Here is a 23,621-nt window from a genome sequence, read left to right as displayed (position 1 = left end):
TCTCTGGTCAGTCTGGTGTATGTAAAATATTTTAATATAGGCCTACTGTATTGGGCCCGTTTAAATCTGCCAATGTAAGACTGCAAATAAAGGATGATTTTCGTTCCCATTTCATTTCTTGGATCAGAGGCCGTTGCTAAGATACCAAACTCAGAATTCATAAGTTCAGCGGAGAAATGATTGACATTTGCTTTTTGAGGTAAAAATGAAAGAGGAATAATAATAGATAAAACGTCCAATTTTATTGTGAGTAGCAGTATTCCTGTTTGAAACTTAATCTGTTTGAATGAAATTCACAGAGCAGACTGCAAACTAAATTACAAAAAAATACAAGGTATATAGGTTAAATAGAATGTGTTATGTGTGTTAAAAAAAAATACCTAGCACCAATTTTAATAATACAAACATAACTCCAGTACTGTCACTAAAGCTTCCACCACTGATATAGTGAACAGGATGCCAGCAATAAGGAAATAGAAATAGAGATTATACAATTGCAATAATTTTTTATAAATACTACTGTCTAAATAATGTAATCTGTCATCTGATATTTACAAGCTAGTTTTGCTAGACCAAAAAAAAAAGTATTTGACCCTAAAAATGGCAGTTTTTCAGAACAGAGTAGTCAGGCAAACCAAATAAAATTTTATTACCACTTTCCTGACTTTAAATTAGCAGCCCAAATTCATGCATCTTACAAAACTGAGCCAAAACACACTTTGAAATATTACAATTATAGCCACACCCTTATACTCACACCCAAAGAGAATCGAAACACACACACTGTGGCCGATTTTAAGGCCTTGTTGCAAAAGTACAACTGCTTCTTGACATCATAGCAGTGATAAAATAATCATTGTGTTATCTATCATTTACTAAATTCACAAACACAGTCTCTATAAGCATTAAATGAATTATGCATATTTTTAATAATAAATAGACTCTTTAAATATATATTATCAGAACAAAATAAAGGCAATGCATCGAAAACTGCTCAGATTTCCCCACAAAACCCTGCCAGCAGCATCTATCCTCGTATTATGAATCTGCAGTTAAACTGGGATGCAGAGTTGGTTACATTTAATTCAGATTAGTAGACGTAGACAATAGCAGTGCTGCGTATGCCAGGTGCTAAGACAAGACTCCATCTGCTGGGGCCCCTAACGCAGGACCAGACACATATTAATGTGGGAAAATGTCTGGGGCGCCTCTCAGACAGGCCTCTCGCTGCACCTCAGACTCGGTTTGTGTCATGCATCTATTACACGTCTCTGCCCTGCACCCCCACAAATTTCAACATCTCGTGATTCGTGCGAAAAAAAGAAAAAGAAAAATGTTTAAGCAATCGGAGGTCAGTTTCCTGATTCCATATAAGCATCATACAAAACATTTGCCATTCACAAATATTGTAAACATCACCTTTGTGGTATTTTATTTAAAAAAAGAACAAAAAAAAAAGAATGAGGAGATTACAAGGTTGCTCTCCTTGTGTCAAACTTCAAGGCGTTCTTTTTGTACAAAGAAAAATGCGTAAAGATCTATCTCTATATCACTCATTAACAACATGCATTTTAGCCTTGCATCACATCCTAGGATCAAAAATGGCTGTGTGTGATGTAGCACTAACCAGACAGGGACATAAATTGCCAAAAACAACAGCTAGTATTATGTACTACAACTGTCAGATAGGCCCATAAATACTAGAGTGCGTATCAGAGGCCTATAGTAGTTCCATAAAAAAAAGTCTCATTTTAAAACAAGACACATTTGCGCACTGCATGTGTCATAAGCAGGGTGTTTAAAATAGCCTTGACATTTCTTTTACAGTATGATGTCATGAGTGATTTTATCATTTTGGATCAGCAACAAAATTACGAAGAAAAAGAAACATCCACTAAGCACAATAATCCTCTTAGGCAGATGAAATTCTAAAATATCTTGCAAAACGCACAGGTTGACAGGTGTACAAAGACGAGGTCAGCCTTTTACCTCTTTTTAACCTTAAATAGGGAACACTGTATAGTTTATATTTTATAATAAGCCACACATATGGATGATTTCCTAGTTTAGGCAGTACAATAAGACACAAAGAGTGTCAAACCACACACCTCCGAGGTTTGACTTTCCCATATTACATGAGGACCACGTGACCCAGAAGATCCGACCAATCGGTTGAAACACCTCGATGAACCGATTCCTGTCATCCCGAATTCATACATCAACATCATTATCACGTCTATGAAGGAATGTTGCCCAGCACAAGCACACTTGAGAATGAACGCGAAGTCCGTATCCGCCTTATTATCAAGCCCTTGCGTTCTGTCCGCGTACTAACGCGTCCCTATGTAGCCGCAGGCAGATTCCACGTAAAATCCATGTCTTCCACATCAGCTTTAGGTATTCCAATCCTTCCAGACCACTGAAACGCATTCACGCATCGCCAACTGCATGCCTACCGGATTCGATGCTCTTTGTAGCGGACATCGCCGTCTCCCCCATACCCCGACCATCCACATCCCTCCGGCTTTCCAGACTCGTTCCCATTCAAAGCGCTCCGAAGTCTTTGGAATTAGTTTATACTTTCGGTTCTCTAGCTTTATGATATCACATAAACTCATACAGCTAGATAACCAAAGAGAAAAACTAACCCATGTGTCTTAAAGGGACCGCCGCGTACGCCAGATACTGCTTCTGTTGTGGTCACATGGAGCTATTGCATTCACTGCCGTGTGTGTGTGTGAGTGTGTGTGTGTGTGCAGCTCCTCCGATACAGTCTCACTCTCTCTTTCACGCGCGCGCACACATACACGTGGGCTAAATACACTCACATTAGGTGCATTTGATAGTCTAGCGGCTACTGCGCACCTCGTGCATTTGGACATCTACCACATTACAATTAATGTGTGTGAAACACATTCTTTTATGCATTTGGCTTAGCGAAGTCGGATCATAGGATGTTTATAAAATCAAAATACGCGTCCAAAAAACTGTCAATGAAGGGATAGGTCGTTGGGATTAGGCTAAGCAATACAATTAGAGCTCAATAACTCCACGCGCGTTGATGGCACGCTGTCAAAGCACGAGATGAAAATTGCATAGCCTACGTAGGCTACTACCTTATTTCAAATACTAGTGAATAATAACCTATACCTTATAAATTATCGTTTGGATATTTTACAGCACAGTTAGGTGTACTGAAGTCTATCGATACCCTGCTGGATGCATTAGGATATTTAGACTGCCGTTAACAGGCCTACATTGGGTATCTGGCCTATTAAATGGCTCATCTCGTAAAAGGAAATATTAAAAGGTGTTCTAAAATGCTCTCTACAATTCAACCTGTCCTACTCGATTTGATTTTCGCTACGTGTAACAGACAACCCCTTCCGGAATTGCATCTACATCAAATGAGGCAAATAAATAAAGCTAAATTGCCTATGGGGTCCTTTAATGGTTCTTTCTTCAGTGGTCCAGTAAAGAATATCACCCTAAAAACCAAATAAACAAACAAAAAACGGTTTGGCAGTTATTGAGTTAGCCTATAGGTCTTTGTAAATTATAAAGTTCATGATGTTTCATTATAGGTTCTTCACATCATTTTCTAAACAACTCGCGAATAAAACGTTCTCTGCAGAACTTAGAAAGGTTCTCGTAATGGCTAGAGTTCAAAAATAGCCTACATTTTGGGTTCTTAGTGGAACTTTTATTTTTAAGGCTGCTATGCAAGTTTTAGTAGGCTATATATCATCTAAATCAGTCTATATAGGCTACACTATGACCAAGAATTTGGCGACTAATTTGACAGATAAATAAGAGATAAATAAGCTACAACTTGACACATAAAATACAAACGAAACCCCCGGATAGGTTTAAACGAAGTAACGCTTGAAATACACAATATGCCTTTCAAAAACAACGCACATTTAATGTCACAAAAAGATACGTACTCACAATTTCATTTTCCATCCAGCGTTTCCAAAACCGTCCAGAACATCCATTTAATTCAGACGACAACACTCACACACAAAAAAAGTTAATCTCAAGGTTTACAGATGTCTTTCGATGCCTCGCGATTTATTTGCTAAAGTAAAGACGGTAAAATAGAAATAAATCTTTGTGGCGAAATCTTCGAGCTGAAAAGCCGAGCAGAAGGACGCGCAAGGCTCCGGCAGCAGCAGTGAACGGCTGAAGATTGAACTGAGGGGCTCCTCTGGGCAGGGCCACGGGGGTCACACACCGCCAACACAACTGTGATGTCACCAGCATTAACCATTAATGCTTATTGATACACATGGCTGAGCAGGGCTGAGACACCCGGGGGACGCGCCCGTGACCGAGCACTAGGGCTATACTCGCATCAGCTTCCGGAAGACTCGTGCTTAAGCTAAATATTGACCTCTTTAACCTGCAACATAATCTATGAAGTTATTCAAAATAGTTCATACCAATAATGAGCTGAACACACGTGTTCTATAATGAACATATGTTGCTTTTCTAATTGACTTAAGTCATTTTGATGTTTTGTGGGGCTCAAAAATGTCTAGTGTAACGGTTTTAAGACGTCTCTAAGTATTATCTTAGTATTTTTATCTTCATTATCTTAGTATTTTTTACATAATATATTCCAGTATTTCTAAAAAATATATATATAAAAAAATAAAATAATAATTTTTGGGAATTTTTTGTCCGCCAAATCAAAGTCAACGTTAACCAACATGCCGGAAGCCAATTTGTTGTCTTATAATTGTCTTATGACTGAGTCCTGTCACACACACACACGCACGCAAAGGAAGTATTTAGCTCTTTAGGTTACATTATGTATGACCAACACTAAACCAACATTTAAAAAAACAAATTTTATCATCTTTTTATTTATTTTATTTTATAACCGCCGATAGGTTGCTTTATTTTGCCATTTTATTCTCTGATATCTGTGTATTATAAACGCAATACAATACAAAATAAGAAACATTTAAATCCAGTCTGTGTTTCTTGTGGCGCGGAATATCACACTGCATTCTTTATGAGGTGCCACTGTACAAGTGATTCTGCAGTTGTGGCCAAATAAAACGTTTATTGGTGTTGCTTGCAAACGTTAAACACCATGTAAAAACTCGTATAGCTGCATAATACAGTCTACTGTATGAAGGGCACGGGAGCAGAAAGGTTATATGCTAGACGTTACTAAGGATCTAATGTGAAAGCAGGGCAGAAGTGTTATAGCCTAGCCTACTTCTAATGCAGATTTACGCAAATTTAAGTAAAGCGACTTAGTGCGCCATCAACAACCAAAATGAAAGAAATTAAGAAATGTGCGTGAGTTTCTAATAAAATACGTTCTCAATAAATACATATAATAAATAAACATTTGGATGCAGACAAGCAGATGGAGTCTCTCCCTCTTTGTCTCTCTCTCTCTCTCTCTCTGACAGACAGATAGATACACACACACATACACTTGGCCTATCCTTATTTTCCATTAAAATATATTCCCCAGGTTATTTGAGAATGGGATCTCCCGGTGGCTCCATATAAAACAGAATGGACTGGTCCATTTAGCAAGAGGAAAGCAAGATATTTCGTGTGCGCTAATGAAACCGTGTAAAGCAATAAACTTGATATTTCGGCTGATGTAAAAACTCGAGTCTGTGCTTTAAATCAAAGCAACAAAAAAAAAAAAAAAAAGGGGGAAAAAAAGTGTTTTTTATAAAAGCTGCAGAAGCTGTACATAATGCAGCTACAAGCGCGTGACCTAAATCTGAGAAATGAGAGCATTTATCAGAATAGATAGGCTAATGACAAACTGTAAGGAAAAAATATTATAGCCTAACACTAAATAATATCTTGCTAATGAAATCCACAGGTTAATCACAGACAGTAGGCCTATTTAGAAGTTAAACGACACTATTTGAGAAATAGTGAATTACACATATATAGCCTCGCTAATTTCAAAATGTCTCGTCTCTAGGAAAGTCTTGTTTGTTTTTAAACTCTATGAGTACAACGCAACGGGAGAATGCCTAATTTTAAATATGAGATTAAATATATATGCCAACAACATGAACGTATCAGTCTCAGCATTATGAAAGAAGTGAATGCGTTTAACGAGGATCTTCCCAGGATGATTTTTAAACATCTGCTCATTGAGAACCTTTTAATTTCACATGAGCCCGAATAACCAAACTGTGTACTTTTCAATATAACTTGACAATGATTTTAGGTTAAAATGTTCATTTAGTTTTAGGTTGTTGCATTTGTGCAGTTATAATGTATAAAAAAAGAAGAACTATCTCCTACACTTTTGTCACAGTCAAAATCTATGAACACTTGATTTGTTTACTATGTTTAATTCTAATTTATAGGCCTCAGTACAATTTAACTTAAATAAAGCTTGCCTTTTATTTCTGCAACCAAATTATAATACAGGCCTTATTACAAAAAAAAAAAAAAGTATTGTTCGTTTTTTGTTATTGGTTATAATGCTTATCATTAAATACGCACATACGACATACAATATACATTCATGCAAATGCAATTGTGAGAGTCTCTCTCAGTCTTGCACCTTCAATCTCAACCCCCGCCCTCTGACACACACACACACACACACACACACACACACCTCCGCATGATTTAGACACTCCCGCTCTTTGCGTCATGTCCTGTTTCAAATATGCGCTTCCCACCCTGCTCAAAAATACACTGTAAACCCAGAATACAGGCCTGCATCATACAATTTAAAGCAGTACATCGCATCTTTAAAACAAACATTTTCAGTTTTCTTCTTCTGTAGCCATAGCATATGCAAGACTAATTTCATACTAACTGAAAGAAAAAAAGCAATAAAAATGAACACTGATGAATTAAACTACTAAGAGGTGTATTTTGCCTCGCAGTTTGAGACGCACTGAAGCTCATTCAGGTAGAGGGGATCTGTCCTTGGTGCTGAAGTTCAGATTACACAAAACACCGCTTATATCTTTCATAATTATATAGGCCTACTGGTAACTTTGTAACTTTGATATACCCCCCCTTTTTTTAATTTCCCCCCTCAAAAGGCTCACATTTGCTTCATTACAGGTAATAGTTAGACAAGTTACAGCTGGTTAATGCAAATTGTCATTTCAACTGCTGCGTTATTTAACATCAAGATCCATACAAAAAAAAAAAAATACAAAAAAAAAATCATGTAAATATACAAATTCTAAATAAATAAAAATATGTGTAAGTTCGAAAACATTTCGTTTTGAAAACCATTTAAAGATCATGCAAAATCAATTTAGCTTTACACAATTTCTTTTTAAATAATTCATACATTGAACCGTGTTCTTGTTCGCATCAACTCACAAAACGGTCTTATAAACCGTAATATAAACATCTCTAAATAAAATATTTGTTAAAGAAGTGGCAAAAAGTTTATTATTATTTGTTTATTTTAAGATTTTAAAGGTCGCGTTCAATTCTACTGCAGGCAAATCAAGTTTCAACATTACAATTCACTTTTTACTCAATAATTCCTACTTAAAAGTCGATACGAATAACATTTTTATATAACACCCTGTTTATATAATTCTTACCTTTTAGTAGACAGTGATGACCTCTCATATCTGAGTGCCTGGAGAAACAGAAGTTGTAATGAGAATCAACGGACAAATGCTTCCTTAAAACCTTCTCATTCATTAACATTTCTTCACGTTTGATTAAAAAAAAGAAGAAGTAACTATTGTACCCAGTGCTGCAATAATGCAAATACAATACGAGTATAAGGCTATTTAATTGACGCTGCCTCATAACAACACTGAACACGCCAAACGTACAAGCACGTGCTTCACTCACTCACACACACACACACACACACACACACACACACACACACACACACACACACACACACACCTCATTTTAGTTTTTCAGGAACAGATAACACTTTTAAAACTATAAGTGTTGTTATGTAGGCCTATTATATATTTAACTATAATAATAATAATAATAATGTGTATAGCTTACAATGAAAAAAAAAATCTCTTAAACTACAACTCTCTTTCAGTCTGTTGTGGCTGGGAAGAATACAGTTTAGAAAGAAAGAAGAAAAAAAAAAAAAAACGTTTGGGGCCTTTTGTGGGGTTCCAGGGATCCTCTTGGTCTCTATTGTTGGTCGCTCCAAAAGCCTGATTAATTAATTTCACACTGTAGCTCAGGAGAAAATTTTCCCACAAACAAGTGACCGAAAAAAATTCAAGCCTAAAGAAAGAAGTCAACATCAAGTTCAACAACGTGCGGGCTGCTCATTATCATGACAATAACGTCTGGGAGAACAGAAGTCCCCTCAACAAGAGGGTCTGGCGTCAATACACTCCACCTCCCGGACCCCGGAACATTTTCCCAGGCTCCTCTAACAATCGCACAACTGTTTGCTCCCCGGGCTCGCCTAATGATCACTTCATACGACGCTCAAAAGATGATTTAGTTAAAATACGCCACATTAACTCTGACAAATGGAAACTTTTCCCCCCCTCCTTCCCCTTAACAAAAACAGCTCGAGAATTAGATTGTGTGCAAATAATTACATGTGAAATGTGCACACATTTATTTAGGCAATTCTTTGAAAAACAAAACTGCGCCGTGAATTGTTTCATTTACTGGCAGATGTGATTACCTTAACTTCACTGTAAGAAATACAGTGATGATGCCAAATTAGACGGCGTATACACACATTTTAAGATACTAAAATCTGTCAATTATCGTAAAGTTTATTGATAACTGCACAGGTGATACAAGGGCACATGATTTAAACGTGGTGCCTACAATGAAAACACAAGAAGAGCACAGTTTTAGCTAAACAAACACAAAAACACAATCAGGGTAACACAACTGACACTAAACGTTACATGGAACGCAGCACAACACATACGTAACTGATAAAATAACTTTATTCAAGTTATTGGCTAGTAATATATACATTTTCAAGGTAATATAGACCAAACAGGCCTATGATTTATTGTAAATTCTTTCAAACAAACATTTTACAGTGATGTTAAACAAACATTGACCGATTACTGATAAGTCAATACAAATTAGTGTTCACTTACCAAACTTGGGGTGATCCGTTACACCACAATATCTAATCCACAGGTACAAATAAATAAATAAAAATGCTTTGCAGCAATGCATTTGTTGTAAACAAGAACAGCCATGAACTATTCCCGAGAATCGCGTTAAACGCGCAACTACGTCACTTTAAAGGGCAACACGAAAAGTATCGATGTCCGTTAGTTAACAAACAGCCAGTGGCGTTGGCTTGAGTGATCTGACGCTCTATTAGCTCAACTGCACAACTTGTTATCCAGATTCCTGCTAAGTATCCAGTGCTGCTACTCCGAGGACTGCTGGGATCGAGTCTGTTCGCTGGTCTCACGCGTGGACGTGTGTAGAAACTCAAGCAGCTCGCGCGTAAACGGCGTCCCGTAGTGAATTGATGAGTTATTGTTCCAAAGTCCGCGTGCATGATCCATTTAGAGTTACGCCCATCTTTTTTCTATCGCTGTTTTGGGTTGGCATATGGGCAGACTAAAAGAAAGCTAGTCGGTTTCGTTCTATCCGCGAATACGCGAAGGAATTGTCCATAGAATCAGCTCGTATTTTCGCTAGAGATACGAAGCTTATAGCATTCGATTTCATTGCACATCTATAATTGTTTAACCATCACAGAACTTGCAGTTGCACTTGCTCACACCTTAAGATTCCTGTACTGACAGCACACACACACGCCCTAACTGGGAAGTGCGTGTGTGCAGTGCAGGCCAATAGACGTTCGTGTTTTATCTATCAGTTTTCCACTAGACACTGGCGCCTTGTTGCTTTGAAGCGTCACGTGCGTAAAATTACTGGAGACAGTTCGGGTAGCTATCAATCCATATTTCCTAGTTCTACTGCTTATAGGATGTCAGTGACATTTCGAAATGGAGGGGGTGTGTGTGTGTGTGTGTGTGTGTGTGTGTGTGTGTGAGACTGAGAGTCATCCATTCACCGTAGCCGAAAGGGATTCAGGTTTAAAACGTGTACGGTTGCGTATTGACGTCATAGACCTGGAGAAATTGTGCGTACATATATTGTCATCGTTCGCGTTTTGTTTGTGAAGACATTCTGCATTTCCTCATTTATTTTAAAAACACGAAATTACTATGGGTAATATCAGAATACTGGGTGATATAAATACACCCAACACACACACACACACACACACACACACACACACACACACACACTTGTTTTATGGGGACTTGCCATAAAGACTTTTACTGTATAGACTGTATATTCTTCTATCCCCTAACCCTAACCCTACCCCTAAACCTATCACTGTAAAAAAATATATGATCAATAAATTATGACGTGTTTTTACATTTCTTTGACTCATCAAAATTAGTTAAGCAAATGTCAACTTTTTATGTTATACAAGTTTCAACAAGTCAGATTAATTTAATTTAAGTTCAATTTACTTGAACATCCAAGTTGATTGTACTTAAAAATGTAAGGCAGCAACTTTTTTTTTACAGTGTATCAAAAAAACTTTCTGCATTTTTACATTTTCAAAAAAACATCACTTAGAATGATTTATACATTTTTTTTTTTCTAATGGGGACCAAAAAAATGTCCCAACAAGGTCAGAAATTACTGGTATTGCCATCTTTGTGGGGACATTTGGTCCCCATAACATACCAGGCCACACTCACACACAAGCGTTGGGTTTCCATGTTTTATGGAGACTTTCTAGACATAATGACTTTTCAAAAAACATCACTTAGTATGATATATAAGCGGTTTTCCTCATGGGGACTTCGGATCTTTGTGGGGACATTTTGTCCCAATAATGAAATTGAGTAGGCCCACATATTTATCATTAAAATATAGCCTACCACAAAAACGCATGTAATGTCTTAAGAATAGGGCCAAACAAATTGGATTGAAGTAGGCCTAGAGGAATCTTAATTGATTGTGCCCCGAGAATTTCTTTAAAAAAACAAAAGAAATGTCTATCTGGCATAAACCCGTATTTATGCTTGAATCAGACCAATCTACTTTAACTCTTTCTGTTGAACAACATGCAAAAATGGAAAGAATGAGAACAAAAATAAGGCTTATTTCCATGTCCCATACGATCATTTAAAAGCTTGGATTATTACATCCTAGACCCTGTGACATGTAAACTATTTACCTTGCCAAACCAAATGTTAAAAATGACACCACTCAAAGAGAAACGATGAATGAAATGAATCGGATCTAGCAGTACACAATTCAACGCACCAGGCATTGACATTTAATTCCTTTAATTTTCATGCCAGAGAAAAAAAGAAGAAAGAAAAAAACATTGGTGCTTCAATCAAATTTGTTTCCTCATGTAGGCTACTGCAGTTTATTTCGTCCTTTTATTAACACGTCGTCACTGAAACAAACAGAAAACAGCGACACCCATCGGTAAGACGCTGCAACTGTTGAGATGATAATGAAAGGACCGAGCTTTCCGTCGTAGGCCTATCAATAATGCATGTATACACATCAAGAGACCATTTGTGTAAATCACAACCGTTTCAAAATACCCTACTCATACTATATTTTAAATCGTTTTTAAATCATTCACATAATGTTAGGAGCTACATATTTTAAAGATGTAAACCAAATGCCAATTTTGAGATCGCGTCCACTTGAATGCAAATATTACGATTTATAATTAAACAAAAAATAACAAATGAATTAATTGTAGCACCACCAAATCTATAGTAGCCTAGTATTTCATATCGGCTAGCTTAGATTAATTTGAAGCCTACAAATTGTATATATGCTCATTGGCGAAGCACCAAACTGTACAGCGTCGTCATTTAGATGGAACTAAAATTCAATGAATTAAACTCTCTAGCTATTTTTAATTTGAAGTTACTACAAACACAATTCTGAAAGTCGCTAAACGAACTAAATTAAAGTCAGTAAGAAGATAATCGCTTAGTCGCCTATAAACGAGTCTGTTGTTCTTTAACACATAATTTTTAAATGAATATAAATAATATCATGATCTTGCTGTGTGGCCTATGAAAGGACAATAAAAGGAATTTGGTTAGTAGATTATTAAACCCGAAATACAGTTTACTTGGAAGAATAATTTTATGATAAAAAAAATATTTTAAAAGGGTATAAGGCTAAAAACTGGTAAAACGCAATGCCATTTTTGAAATAAAACCCTGAAAAATTAAACCATGAAAAAAGTGGCATTACAAAATTTCTCTGCAAATGCACCGTAAAGACGCTCATGACGTTATGATAAATTTTAGTTTTAATACAGTGCAATATGCATACGAGATGTCTGTATAACGAGCTACGAAAATGATACTCATTTCGCCTGATAGTTTCAGTGGTGACATGGAAATTTGTTGATCATGCATTATTAAAACGCATTAGCTCCAAAATAAATTAACAGACAGAAATGTTATGATCCGCATATCTCGACATTTAAATCGAAGATATGATTGGGACACAATAAAACAATTCGATCGTGACACATAGTCTATTTGAAGGTAACACTGCAAAATGAGGCTGAGATTCAAAATAATAATCATTAAAATAAATGTTAGGCTATAATTTCATACGCTTTAGCTCAAAGCACTCAAGTAGGCTAAATACTAAGGAGTTTCCCCATTCATCCCTATAGGCATGTCTTACAGGTTGCACTTGACCCTTTGCTCAAATTATATTTCTGTTTGACCCCAGGTCACAGGTCAAACACCAAATCTAAGCAAAAAACTGTGATTGTCAAAAGTAGCCTATATAGTGACGAATGAAGTTTATCGTAAAGTCCACAAAATTGTATCAGTTGCACACTCAAGCTTTAACCTAAAGTTTCTTTTTAAAACCAAAGCAGTGAACACAAAACAGTAGCCTATGCGACACAAATTTCGTACGAATCGTGAAAAAAAAAAACGGCGGGAATAAATGATTAGCCTAAACAAAATATATTTAGCCATTTTTTTTTCGTATGCGATTTTTTGTAGCAAACACATACTGTCCCAATTTAAGCAATTAAAGAAAAAATAATTTTCTGAATTACAAACCCTATAGCCTACATATCCAAAGCACTAGTTCAAATGAGTTTCCACGACTACATACCCGATGTTGTTGTCGTTGTGGAGAGATGTTTCCACACTAGCTGTTCCGTGGGAAAAGACTCGCCTCGGAATGCCACATAGTCCTTTAATTGGAGCCGGACTGGATTTTATGGAAATGAGCATTGAACATCAGTCTTAACGACTGATTGGCACATATAAGAAGAGAGCAAGGGCCGTACTCATGTCTTTTAGCGACGCAATTCAGAAGGTCAAGTTCAAGCGCATATCTCAGTTCTCTCAATGCGCGTGACCAATTATCATGCACGTCGCGTGAAAGCCATGCGTCTGCAGCCCTACAGGGTGCGTTGAGTTGAAAACAGCTCGACTGCTTGGATCCTTCATTAAAAAGCATTTAGTTGTTCAACATAAAACAAAAAAAGTGTGGGTAACAACATTACAGCAATAAGTTAACGCATTATAACGTGCACTGTAAAAAAAAGTTGCTGCGTCAATATTTTTAAGTAAGCAACTTGGATGTTTAAGTCATTTCAACTTAAATTACATTAAACTGACTTTTAAAATAAGTTGAATCTTGTATAACTTCTATAAAAAAAAGTTGAAAATTGGTTAACTTATTTTGAAGAGTTGAAGCAATGTATAAAACCATACGTTGTCTTAACATATTGATCATCATTTTTTTACAGCGATTAAAATATAAATAAACATGAAAAGATAGCCCTTATAATCGAAGTTTCGTGACATGACTTAACTTTAGAGCAAATGCCTTTGTAATTCTATTACTATTATTAACAATCTAGTTTTGTTTGCATTGATATCCTTTTGCCAACAAAGTCATAAAGCTACTGGTCAATTTCTTTGCAAATGTATTTGTAAATGTAAAAAATATAAAAAAAATCTCGAAATGTAAACTACATGCAAAGAACTATCTTATCAAGAAGTATTAGGGTTCTTGTTTATTAGTAATTCGTCATTTTTTGATGTCATATTATAGCATCTTCAGACCAGTTGGTTTCTTTAAAGTACCACATCACTCTTAAAAAATAAAGGAGTTTGCAGCGATGCCAGAAGAACCATTTTTGGGTTCCCAAAGAACCTTTCAATCAACAGTTCCTAAAATAACCTTTTTTCTTAGTATGGGGAACATCTAAAGAACCCTTTTCCAATAAAGAACCTTTTGTCCAATGGTAAGGTAAAGGTTCCATGTATGTTAAAGGTTCTTCATGGAACATTCTATGTCAATAAAAAATGTCACTGAATTGGGAAGCATCATAGTATGAACATTTTACTTTTCAAAAATACATTTTATCCTCTGGCTAGTACTTTAGAAAACCACAGTTTATTTTCATTTTTAATCTGTTTCCAGTTTCCACCAATGTTGAATTTCCCAAAAGCATTGTAGGCCTACTATATTGTAGAGACCAATTGTTTCTATTATAGGCTTACAATGCTTTTGGGAACCCCAGCCATGCATGAAGATCTTGTAATGTAACATCAAGAATTGTATCTAATCTACAAAGAACCACACATGATTCTTGACAATAAAGGGGATCAATTTAGCTTTATTTATTAATTTAGCAGCGGTAAGTTACATTCGGAGGGGGGAAAAAACTATTGAAGGATCAAAAATAGCTGAGGGTAAGATTTATTTGCAGGCTTATCAGCTGTTAGCAGTTGCACATCAATCATAACAGCTGTAGCAGGTCCTATATGGTATACAAACCTTAAATAATACTGCTAAAATCACAGTAAAAATTCACAAACATTTCCATTGACATATTGGCTGTTTATGAATTTCCCCACAGTAAAATTTGGGTTGACAAGAACATTTGACTGCAGAAAGCTTTAAAATACCAACATCAAAAGAAAGTATTGTATATAAAAGTATATATAGAGGTGTCATCAGTGATTCAAATCCAGATTTGAAAGGTAGGCTATATGAAATAAATACTTAGCCCTATAAAACGGTCAGAAAAGCTCATGTATTTGCCGTTTGAACGTTTGTGTTGCCACAACACCTCTCCATTTGTCTTTGCACATCTTGGCCCTCCCACAGTTTTATTTCTGTCCTTGAAGAAAAGCCAACGACATTTACAGTTCCATCACGAGGGCCAATCAAATTGTAGATGCGTTGCCAGTGCGACCAATAGAATTACAGCTCTCATGCGGCGTCGACATGGTCCAATCAGAGCGAGCGATTGTAGCATACGTCATCAAAATACTCCTTCAGCTGTTCGAACACTCAAGTGTCACCACGAGAGCTGCTACATGGGACATAAACTCATTCATTAAACTCACCAAACGAAGATGGTTAGTATATGCAACCGTTAAATCGACTTGTAAAATTGCTCTTTTACACGACCGATTCGGTTTATTGTTTGTATCTTCTGTACTGAAATCATGTTAGCACAGTGATCGCTTGTAGACTGGTTAGGGATAACGTATTTTGGATCCATTGTACTACTAGCGTTACTTGTCTTACTTGTGTTAGTGACTGTGGCATTGCAATTGCACTGTTTATGTGTTTAAGATCTCAATAGTAGCTCTTTAGTGTTATATAGGATGGTTAGCTGTAGCATGTTAGCTAACTGCTCATGCCTCCCCATGTCATGGGGGTTTTGCAATGCCAGCACCTGCTCACTTTGACAGCATGGCTCCTGTGCTCATCTCGAGTGACTGGCACAGGCCCATAGTCAAATAGATTTGGTGGTAGTGAAGTGCTGTAAAAACAACAGAACAAAGTTACAGGAATTTTCTCTGTTCAAAACAAGTAAGCTCCATTGGCATGCTGTTTATTAGCACTGAAAGCCATTTCGACCAGTATTTTAGTTTGTAAAGCAAACAAAAATCGCGTTTACTGTATCTATTTTACTATGGAACTCTATGGGACAAGGCATGTCTCCGTGACAAACGTTAAAATACAATATTTTTGGAAGTAAAGCCACGAGACTTAAACATTATACATGTTAAAGCGAGACTAGTGTGATAAAACCACTTACTAACCTTGTCATTGCAAACTTCAATTCAATTTTCAACTCTAATGTGCCGTCAAACACGGTAGCTTTACCGCGCGACTCGCGCAAGGATACCAGAATTCTGTTTACATGGATTCAAATCCAACGTATGTTCATCCGCCTATCAGTAGTCCCACCTCTACAAGCATGATTTACACAATTTTACAGCTTAAATAACACATTTTTTGTATGGAATGACTAATATAAATGCTTTTACAAAAAAAATTAGCAAACATTGCTATTTTTAAACTCCCCATGAACATCCACACATAGACATTGACAACTTAATATTCAGTAATATTTGACTGCACTGACACTATTGGATAAGAACCAAACTTAAACTGAATTGAGGCTTTAAAACAACACCAGCTGCTTTAGCTGGTCTACATTGACACTGTTATTGAACTGAATTGAATCAACATTGAGAAATTCCTTCAGTTGAATAATGACTCTATTGTCTTTTTTAGAGATTTGAACTATGTTTGCATAGGCGGGGCGTATCATTATTTTTCTGTTTATCACTGTGGAAACAATCTGTATTTTTTAAAGCACTACGCAAATCAAAGTGACTTGTTAAATTTTAGTTTGTATTTATAAACCGTAAAGGTAGTACCAATGTACATTCTCTATCTGTCTCTTTTAAGGCTCTGATGGGGGTTCAGTTGGTGGTGAGCTTGCTGGCGGTCAGCATAATGCAAAGAATGGCCCCACATCTCTCATTCGCACGCTGGCTCTTATGTAACGGCAGGTAAGCAATACACATCTTTTCCATGTAGACTTATATATATGACACCTGGCTCTTTCTAATACCCCAGCCTGTTGTTTTTCTCAGCCTTTTCAGGTTCAAACATCCATCTGAAGGCGTATTGTGCGCCCTCGCAGGGAAGCAGATTCCTAAGAACAGCAGGCGAGACAGGTGTGAGCTTGATTCAGTGCAACTGTTGCCACTGTTACTTTTCTGTTAGGGAATTCGATAACTTCTGCTCGACCTCTTGCTGTTTCCAGGAGGCAAAACGGACATGGAGAATCCAAGCCGCTCACAGTTCCGAAAGACATCGACCTTCACTTGGAGAACGCGCCTGTAAATGTCTTGGATGCGCTTGGTAGGTCTTTATCCGGGTTCCTGAACAGTTTGATCTTGAAGAAAAGCTCCTCGGATGATCTTAACCTTTTCTCTTCCTCACAGTTTTGCGGTTCTTTGTGGAGTACCAGTGGCTGATCGACTTTGCCGTCTATGCGACAGGGATCTACCTCTTCACCGAAGGCTACTGCAGTTTAGTGGATGCCAGCAAGGAAGTCAATATCGCGTCCATCTGGTGTGTGCTGACTGTTTTCTTCTGCCTGTATCCTCCAACACTGCAGTCCTTTGGATTAACAGACCTGAAGCTACCTGAGAAATTCACATGCGACTTACCTCATGCTAAGAAAGAATATAACCTGTTGTAACGTCTTGTTGTCCTTGACTGAAGTTCTCAGGAGGACGCTGCATCTTCTTATGAGCCACTACTTCCGCTCCGAGGAGGGCGGCGAGCGCTCTGTGTGTCTTGCTTTCGGCTTCTTATCTCTGCTCATTGCCATGCTGGTTCTTGTTGTGAGAGAAGACTACCTGGAGTTTGGCCTTGAGCCCGGTATGTGGTTATCTGATCTGTATTTCTAGAAGTGAAAGGACATTTATACCACTTGTCGTAGTGAAATCTTTCCTTATCAATTTCTTGCAGGATTTACCAGTCTTTTTGACAATTTCGAGGTCTTTGCCAAACAGCATGGCTATGAGTGGTCGTAAGTTATACGTTAATGGTTAGACATCATTAGTCGTGTTCTGTATTCTTTTATCATTAAAATACTGACAATATTTTAACAGAGTTCCCTTCACCAAACTGTCAGTGAAGTTGGGGCTGGCTGTCCTTTGTGCCTTCATTGGAGCTCTCCTTGCATTCCCTGGACTGCGATTGGCCCAAACTCACCTAGACGCCGTTCAGATGAACGCAGACCGTCCAATCATTCAGTAAGACACTCAAAATGGCATTGTGTAAGAATTGAACATGAACAAAATTGACAGTTGCATTGATGATATTGAAAGTTTGATTTGATTTTTCCCTTTTAGGATCCTTTTGCACATGGGTTTTCTATCGCCACTGGTCATTCTTGTAATGTGGATTAAACCCATTGCTCGAGACTTCCTAGAGAACGCCCCCATGGGAAAGACCTCAGTTACCTTGTAAGTTGAGCAAATTTTATTTATATATGTGATCCTGGATCACAAAACCAGTCGCACAAATGGCAATAGCCAACAATACATTGTATGGGTCAAAATTATCGATTTTTCTTTTATGCCAAAAATCATTAGGGTATTAAAGGGATAGTTCACTTTGAAATTAAATTTTGGTATGTTTTAGCTTACCTCAAGGGCATCCAAGATGTAGGTGTCTTTTTTTCCGCAGTAGTTTCAATTTTGATATTTTTATCAAAAAATTCAAGAAATTCAAGAAAAAGTTCTTGTCTGTCAGTCATTTAATGCAGGTCTGTGGTCACTGTCTCAAAGAGCATGCACAGAGTCCAAATTAAAACAATTCCCCGTCGTCCAAATTAAACAATTCCCCATCGTAAGTACACGTTGATGGCCTAAGACACGAAACGAGCGGTTTGTGTGAGAAAACGAACAGTATTTATATCGTTTTTACCTCTTATACACAGCCACGTCCAAGTGATCTGAGGGCGCGCGCGCATCCTGGTGTGTGACGTGTACCCAGACTGGTGCATAGATATATATACACTAGATGTCGCCTTAAAGACATTCGTTCCAATGAACTGCCGTAGACAAGGCGACATCTAGTGTATATATCTATGCACCAGTCTGCGTACACGTCAGATCAGATCACTTGGACGTGGCTGTGTATAAGAGGTAAAAACGATATAAATACTGTTCGTTTTCTCACACAAACCGCTCGTTTCGTGTCTTAGGCCATCAATGTGTACTTACGATGGGGAATTGTTTAATTTGGACGACGGGGAATTGTTTTAATTTGGACTCTGTGCATGCTCTTTGAGACAGTGACCATAGACCTGCATTATATGACTGACAGACAAGAACGGTTTGACCTAAAAATATCAAAATTGAAACTACTGTGGAAAAAAGACACCTACATCTTGGATGCCCTTGAGGTAAGCTAAAACATACCAAAATTTAATTTCAAAGTGAACTATCCCTTTAAGTAAAGATCATGTTCCGTGAAGATATTTTGTAAATCTCCAACCGTAAATATATAAAACATTCCTTTTTGTGAGGGAATGCAGCACAATTGCAAACATAAATGGACAACTTTAAAGGGGATTTTCTCAATGTTTCGATTTTTTTTGTACTCAAATTTTCAAATAGTCGTATCTCGGATAGGCAAATAGAATATTTGCCTATCCTAACAAACCATACTTCATTGGAAAGCTTATTTATTCAGCTTTCAGATGATGTATAAACCTCAATTTAAAAAAACTGACCCATGTGGCCCATTTGTGGTCCAGGGTCACATATATGTAATATTTTATTTTCAATCATTTATTTTGTATTTGAATGATTCTTTCCCCATTTATTATGTATTTTATATATATTATTTATTTAATATTTGTATTTATTTTAAATTATTTTTTTATTCATTCATTTATATTTTATATATTTAAATGATTTATATTATATTTTATACATATATATATATATACAAATCAAACTTCTTTTTTTCAGACTTTCTAGTTCTGCCTTTAACTCGGTACGTCTGTGGACTATCGTGGTGCTGTGTGTTCTGAAGCTGCTGCTCACACGCTACCACCTGCAGGCCTACCTTAACCTCTCTCAGAAGTGGGTGGAGCAAATGAAGAAAGAGGCGGGGCGTATCGCTGCCATTGACATCCAGAGGAAGGTGAGGTTGAAATGCGTGTGTTGAAGTAGCAGTGTTTTATGTATACGAAACATTACAAATCACAGAGTGGACATTATTAAATGTTTCCTATAAATTCACTGTAATAATGTAATAAATACAATGATGTAATGTTTTCAAATCCGTTTATGTAGGTGACACGAGTTTTCTGCTACCTGACTGTGGTCACCCTCCAGTACCTTATACCTATTCTGCTTGTGCTTTTCTCAACTTTGGCACTCAAATCTTTAGGTGGGTCACTACACTGTCACTGGCAGTTAAAGGTACTCAAAACTGCATGCATTTTGTGGAAGAACATTGTTTTGGTTGTGCTTCGGCTCTGCTTGACTGAATATGGTTATCTGCTCATAAATCATTCACTACTAGGCTTAAAGCGTAAATCTCGCCAAAATGCAACCTAGGGTCTTTTTGTGAATCCACCCGAGGCAAACTTTCGTTTAAAAGCATAATTAGGATGGAAACGCCACTTTTAAGATTGACCGTATTTTCGTTTTCGATCAAATTGCCTTTTGAATGGGAGTGCTAGGGGCACGACTATGATAGCACCAAAATCGCTATTTTTAAAACACTAAGAAGGCTCTACACCAGGGGTTTTCAAACTTTTTGTGTGTGTGGACCACTATTTGTAATCAAGAATTTTCGCGGACCACCTCATAATAAAATATGTCTACACAGAGTCCTACCTGAATTAATCTGCACCTCTAAATAGGCTTACTAGCTCTAAAACTATCATTGGTCATCACATCAGTACAACAGGCTTGTTAAAAGAAAGTTTACTGCACACAACGGCTGCCACATATTTTATTTATTTATTTACTCAAGCGCCCGAGGGCATAATCAGGTTCATTTGAACAACAGGCTTATTTCCATAGCAATGGAGTATGAAATCTATACAATAAGAACACTGTAATATAGTCAACATTTCAAAACCTTTGGCGATTTTAGGGGATTATTAATCTTCAGAGTTTTACAAGTCCTCAAAAAGTACCTAGGCTTTAGTTTGTCCACTTAACAGCACATCCGCAAAACATTTCAGAAACTCGAGATCAAGAAACTAAATGGAAATTAAAATAATAACAGGCCTTATTCATTATAAACATTTCGTTTCATATAAACTGCCTATGCCTAACTGTGCGTTCACACCGGACGCGAATAGCGTGTCAAATTCAAAAAGGGATCATATGTCAAATTCGCGCCTGCCGGCGTCTAGTGATATGCTTGACCACTTTGTATCAATTCGCGCGTCAAGAGCAAAATTGACGCGCGTAAAAACAAAAGTTTGAAGCGAAATTTCGTCCGGTGTGAACGCACCATTAAAGGCTATGCGTGTGATGTGATAATGAGAACATATTTGCCTCTGCCCTTTTCTCTTCAGAGAACCTGTTGCTATCCACCGAACCAATGTTGTGGTTCTAACGGCACTGAACTTGAATGTCACGGCCGAACACCACTAGGCTATTTTAGTAATCACACAATAACTTGACAATTTAATTAAAATGTTATATCAATATAGGCCTACATATTCTTTTTACTTTTTTTTTATGGGAATTTCCTGGTAAAATGATGGTAAAAAAATATATTATTTTATATTTAATTTGACCTTTCCACGGACCACCTGCAGTACCCTCACGGACCACTACACAGTTTGGGAATGGCTGCTCTACACAACATGAAACTTTGCTCGAAGTATTACCAGGGGCTCTACACATGAACTCGAGCATTGAGAACATTGTTTGTGTACACAGAGTTTACTAAAAAGAAAGTTTTTTTTTGAACAACTCACTGTAGCTGTTGTTGTTTCCGGCCGCCGGCATTTTGTCAGTCAAAAATAGCCGATCTCCGCAAATCTTTATTTATTTTATATATATATATATATATATATATATATATATATATATATATAAAATTTTTTTTTTTTTTTTTTTTTTATATATTTACTGTTACCGGTATATTTGTTTTGTATTTTAATATTTTTATTTAGTTAAAATTAATTTATTATATTTTATTTATGTGTAACTATTTATTTTATATGTATTACTATATACTTATTTATTATATATATATATATATATATATATATATATATATATATATATATAAATTTAAAAATATTTTTCATTTATTATTTTGAATTTTCTTAAATAATTTTTAATGTATTAAAAAATTCTAATGTACCCCTCAGGTGACTTCTCATGGGGCTTTGGAGCAGAGACTCCGGGTGTAACCCCTGCTCCCATACTTCCCACCACCCCTCCACCAGCCCCAAGACTGGAAGACGACGAGGACATGGAGGACATGGAGGAGGACATCCAGGCCACCGTAGCCCACCTGATCGAGATGTTCTCTGCTTTACGTGGAGTCCTCACGCCTCTTTTCTTCAGGGGCATCTTCGCCTTTCTCACATGGTGGGTCGCGGCCTGTCAACTCATTAGCAGCCTGTTCGGCATCTATTTCCACCAGTATCTGATGCACAACTGAAAAGTGCCCTAAAAATGAAGCTCTGTGCGCTGAATCCAATCCTTCAAGGTACCGCAGTATCAACACGGACAGTCACGCAAACACATCTGATGCAACAGCAAAGATGAAGGCTGGCCTTCGGAACAAACGCTCATGTTTGAACCCACTTTATTTCGCCGGTACCTTGTGGAAAATTTAGTTAGGTACAATCAAAGAAAAGATGCTAGTTGACAGTATGCAAAAGCTGTTTAGATTCTCATCAGCTCTTCAACAGTCCGTCAAACACCAAGTTTGTTTGTAAAATCAAACTTCAATCTTCAATCAATCTTTACATCAGAAGTTTTCAGTTAAATCTCATGCGTATCCGTTGTGGTGATCATTTCATTGAGATGCAAATCTAAGGGCCTGGCAGCTCAGGGATGTGGTCTGAAATGGCAAATGAAAACCAGCGAAACAGTTTAGCCATGTAGTTAATGGACTTGATTGTTCAAATATGAAATTTGATTTAATTTCATGCCTTGGATGAATTTTTTAACAGAATGTTATGGTCTATTTTAAATACTGTGTTTGCTAAATGACTGATGACGTGTTACATACAGCTGTCCTAAACATAATGCCAGTGTGTTTCGTGAATAATCATCTGCAAGTTTTGAATTTGTTTGCCTGTTATTCTGTTCACTCTGTTAGCTACCAATGATCTTCACTTATATGATCAGAGGAAGTCACCAGGGATTAATATCATTTAAGACTTAAACAATTTATTTATTCATTTTCTAATGTCAATCAGCTTTCATTTGATTTAAAACAATAAACTGATAATTAAAAAATGAAATATGACTGTTTGTCTTTGCACTATTTTCCATTATTTATTTATTTTTTAAATGAACACAAAGGATTAGTTGACCCAAAACTGAAAATTCTGTCATCATCTGTCACGTCATTCCAAACCTGTCAAGATTTTTGTTCATCTTCGGAACACAAATGAGAATCTTTTTAATAAAATCTGTGAGCTTTCTGTCCCTCCATTGACAGCTACGCAACTACCACTTTGACGCTAAATTGTTACACAATCCTGATAATCTCAAAATGGCCAAATATTGACCATATAGTTTGGTCTA

At 36.9% G+C, this 23,621-nt stretch overlaps 2 protein-coding genes across 6 annotated transcripts in view; one reads left to right on the top strand and one right to left on the bottom strand.

Annotated features, from left to right (window-relative positions):
* The window catches only part of LOC311294597 (uncharacterized protein), a 43,080-nt gene extending 29,741 nt beyond the window's left edge, over window positions 1-13,339 (bottom strand). The window contains exons 1-2 of one of the 5 annotated variants that reach the window (XR_014628084.1): window positions 13,150-13,339; window positions 7,575-7,612 (exon numbers count right to left, since the gene is read on the bottom strand). Coding sequence is in view for 2 of the 5 variants with exons in the window: in XM_084415553.1 (XP_084271679.1) it covers window positions 2,109-2,228 (120 nt within the window). In the remaining 3 variants the exon portion in view is untranslated. Of the gene's footprint in view, window positions 1-2,108; window positions 2,561-3,951; window positions 4,095-7,574; window positions 7,613-9,086; window positions 9,689-13,149 lie in introns of those variants that run through there. The other 4 variants (XR_014628085.1, XR_014628086.1, XM_084415554.1 and 1 more) reach the window with 4 other exon arrangements.
* A 1,970-nt stretch (window positions 13,340-15,309) lies between these two features.
* On the top strand, window positions 15,310-23,264 carry tmem161a (transmembrane protein 161A). The gene is made up of 12 exons (XM_084416274.1): window positions 15,310-15,416; window positions 16,765-16,868; window positions 16,953-17,036; window positions 17,126-17,223; window positions 17,307-17,463; window positions 17,597-17,748; window positions 17,839-17,899; window positions 17,982-18,125; window positions 18,225-18,338; window positions 19,854-20,028; window positions 20,181-20,277; window positions 22,229-23,264. The coding sequence occupies exons 1-12, from the start codon at window positions 15,414-15,416 to the stop codon at window positions 22,522-22,524; spliced, it is 1,485 nt and encodes a 494-aa protein (XP_084272400.1). The 5' UTR covers window positions 15,310-15,413; the 3' UTR covers window positions 22,525-23,264.
* Window positions 23,265-23,621: the final 357 nt, after the last annotated feature.

The sequence above is a fragment of the Rutilus rutilus genome (assembly GCF_951802725.1).
Source record: "Rutilus rutilus genome assembly, chromosome: 8".
NCBI lineage: Eukaryota > Metazoa > Chordata > Actinopteri > Cypriniformes > Leuciscidae > Rutilus > Rutilus rutilus.
This window is presented reverse-complemented; position numbering and strand designations above follow the sequence as displayed.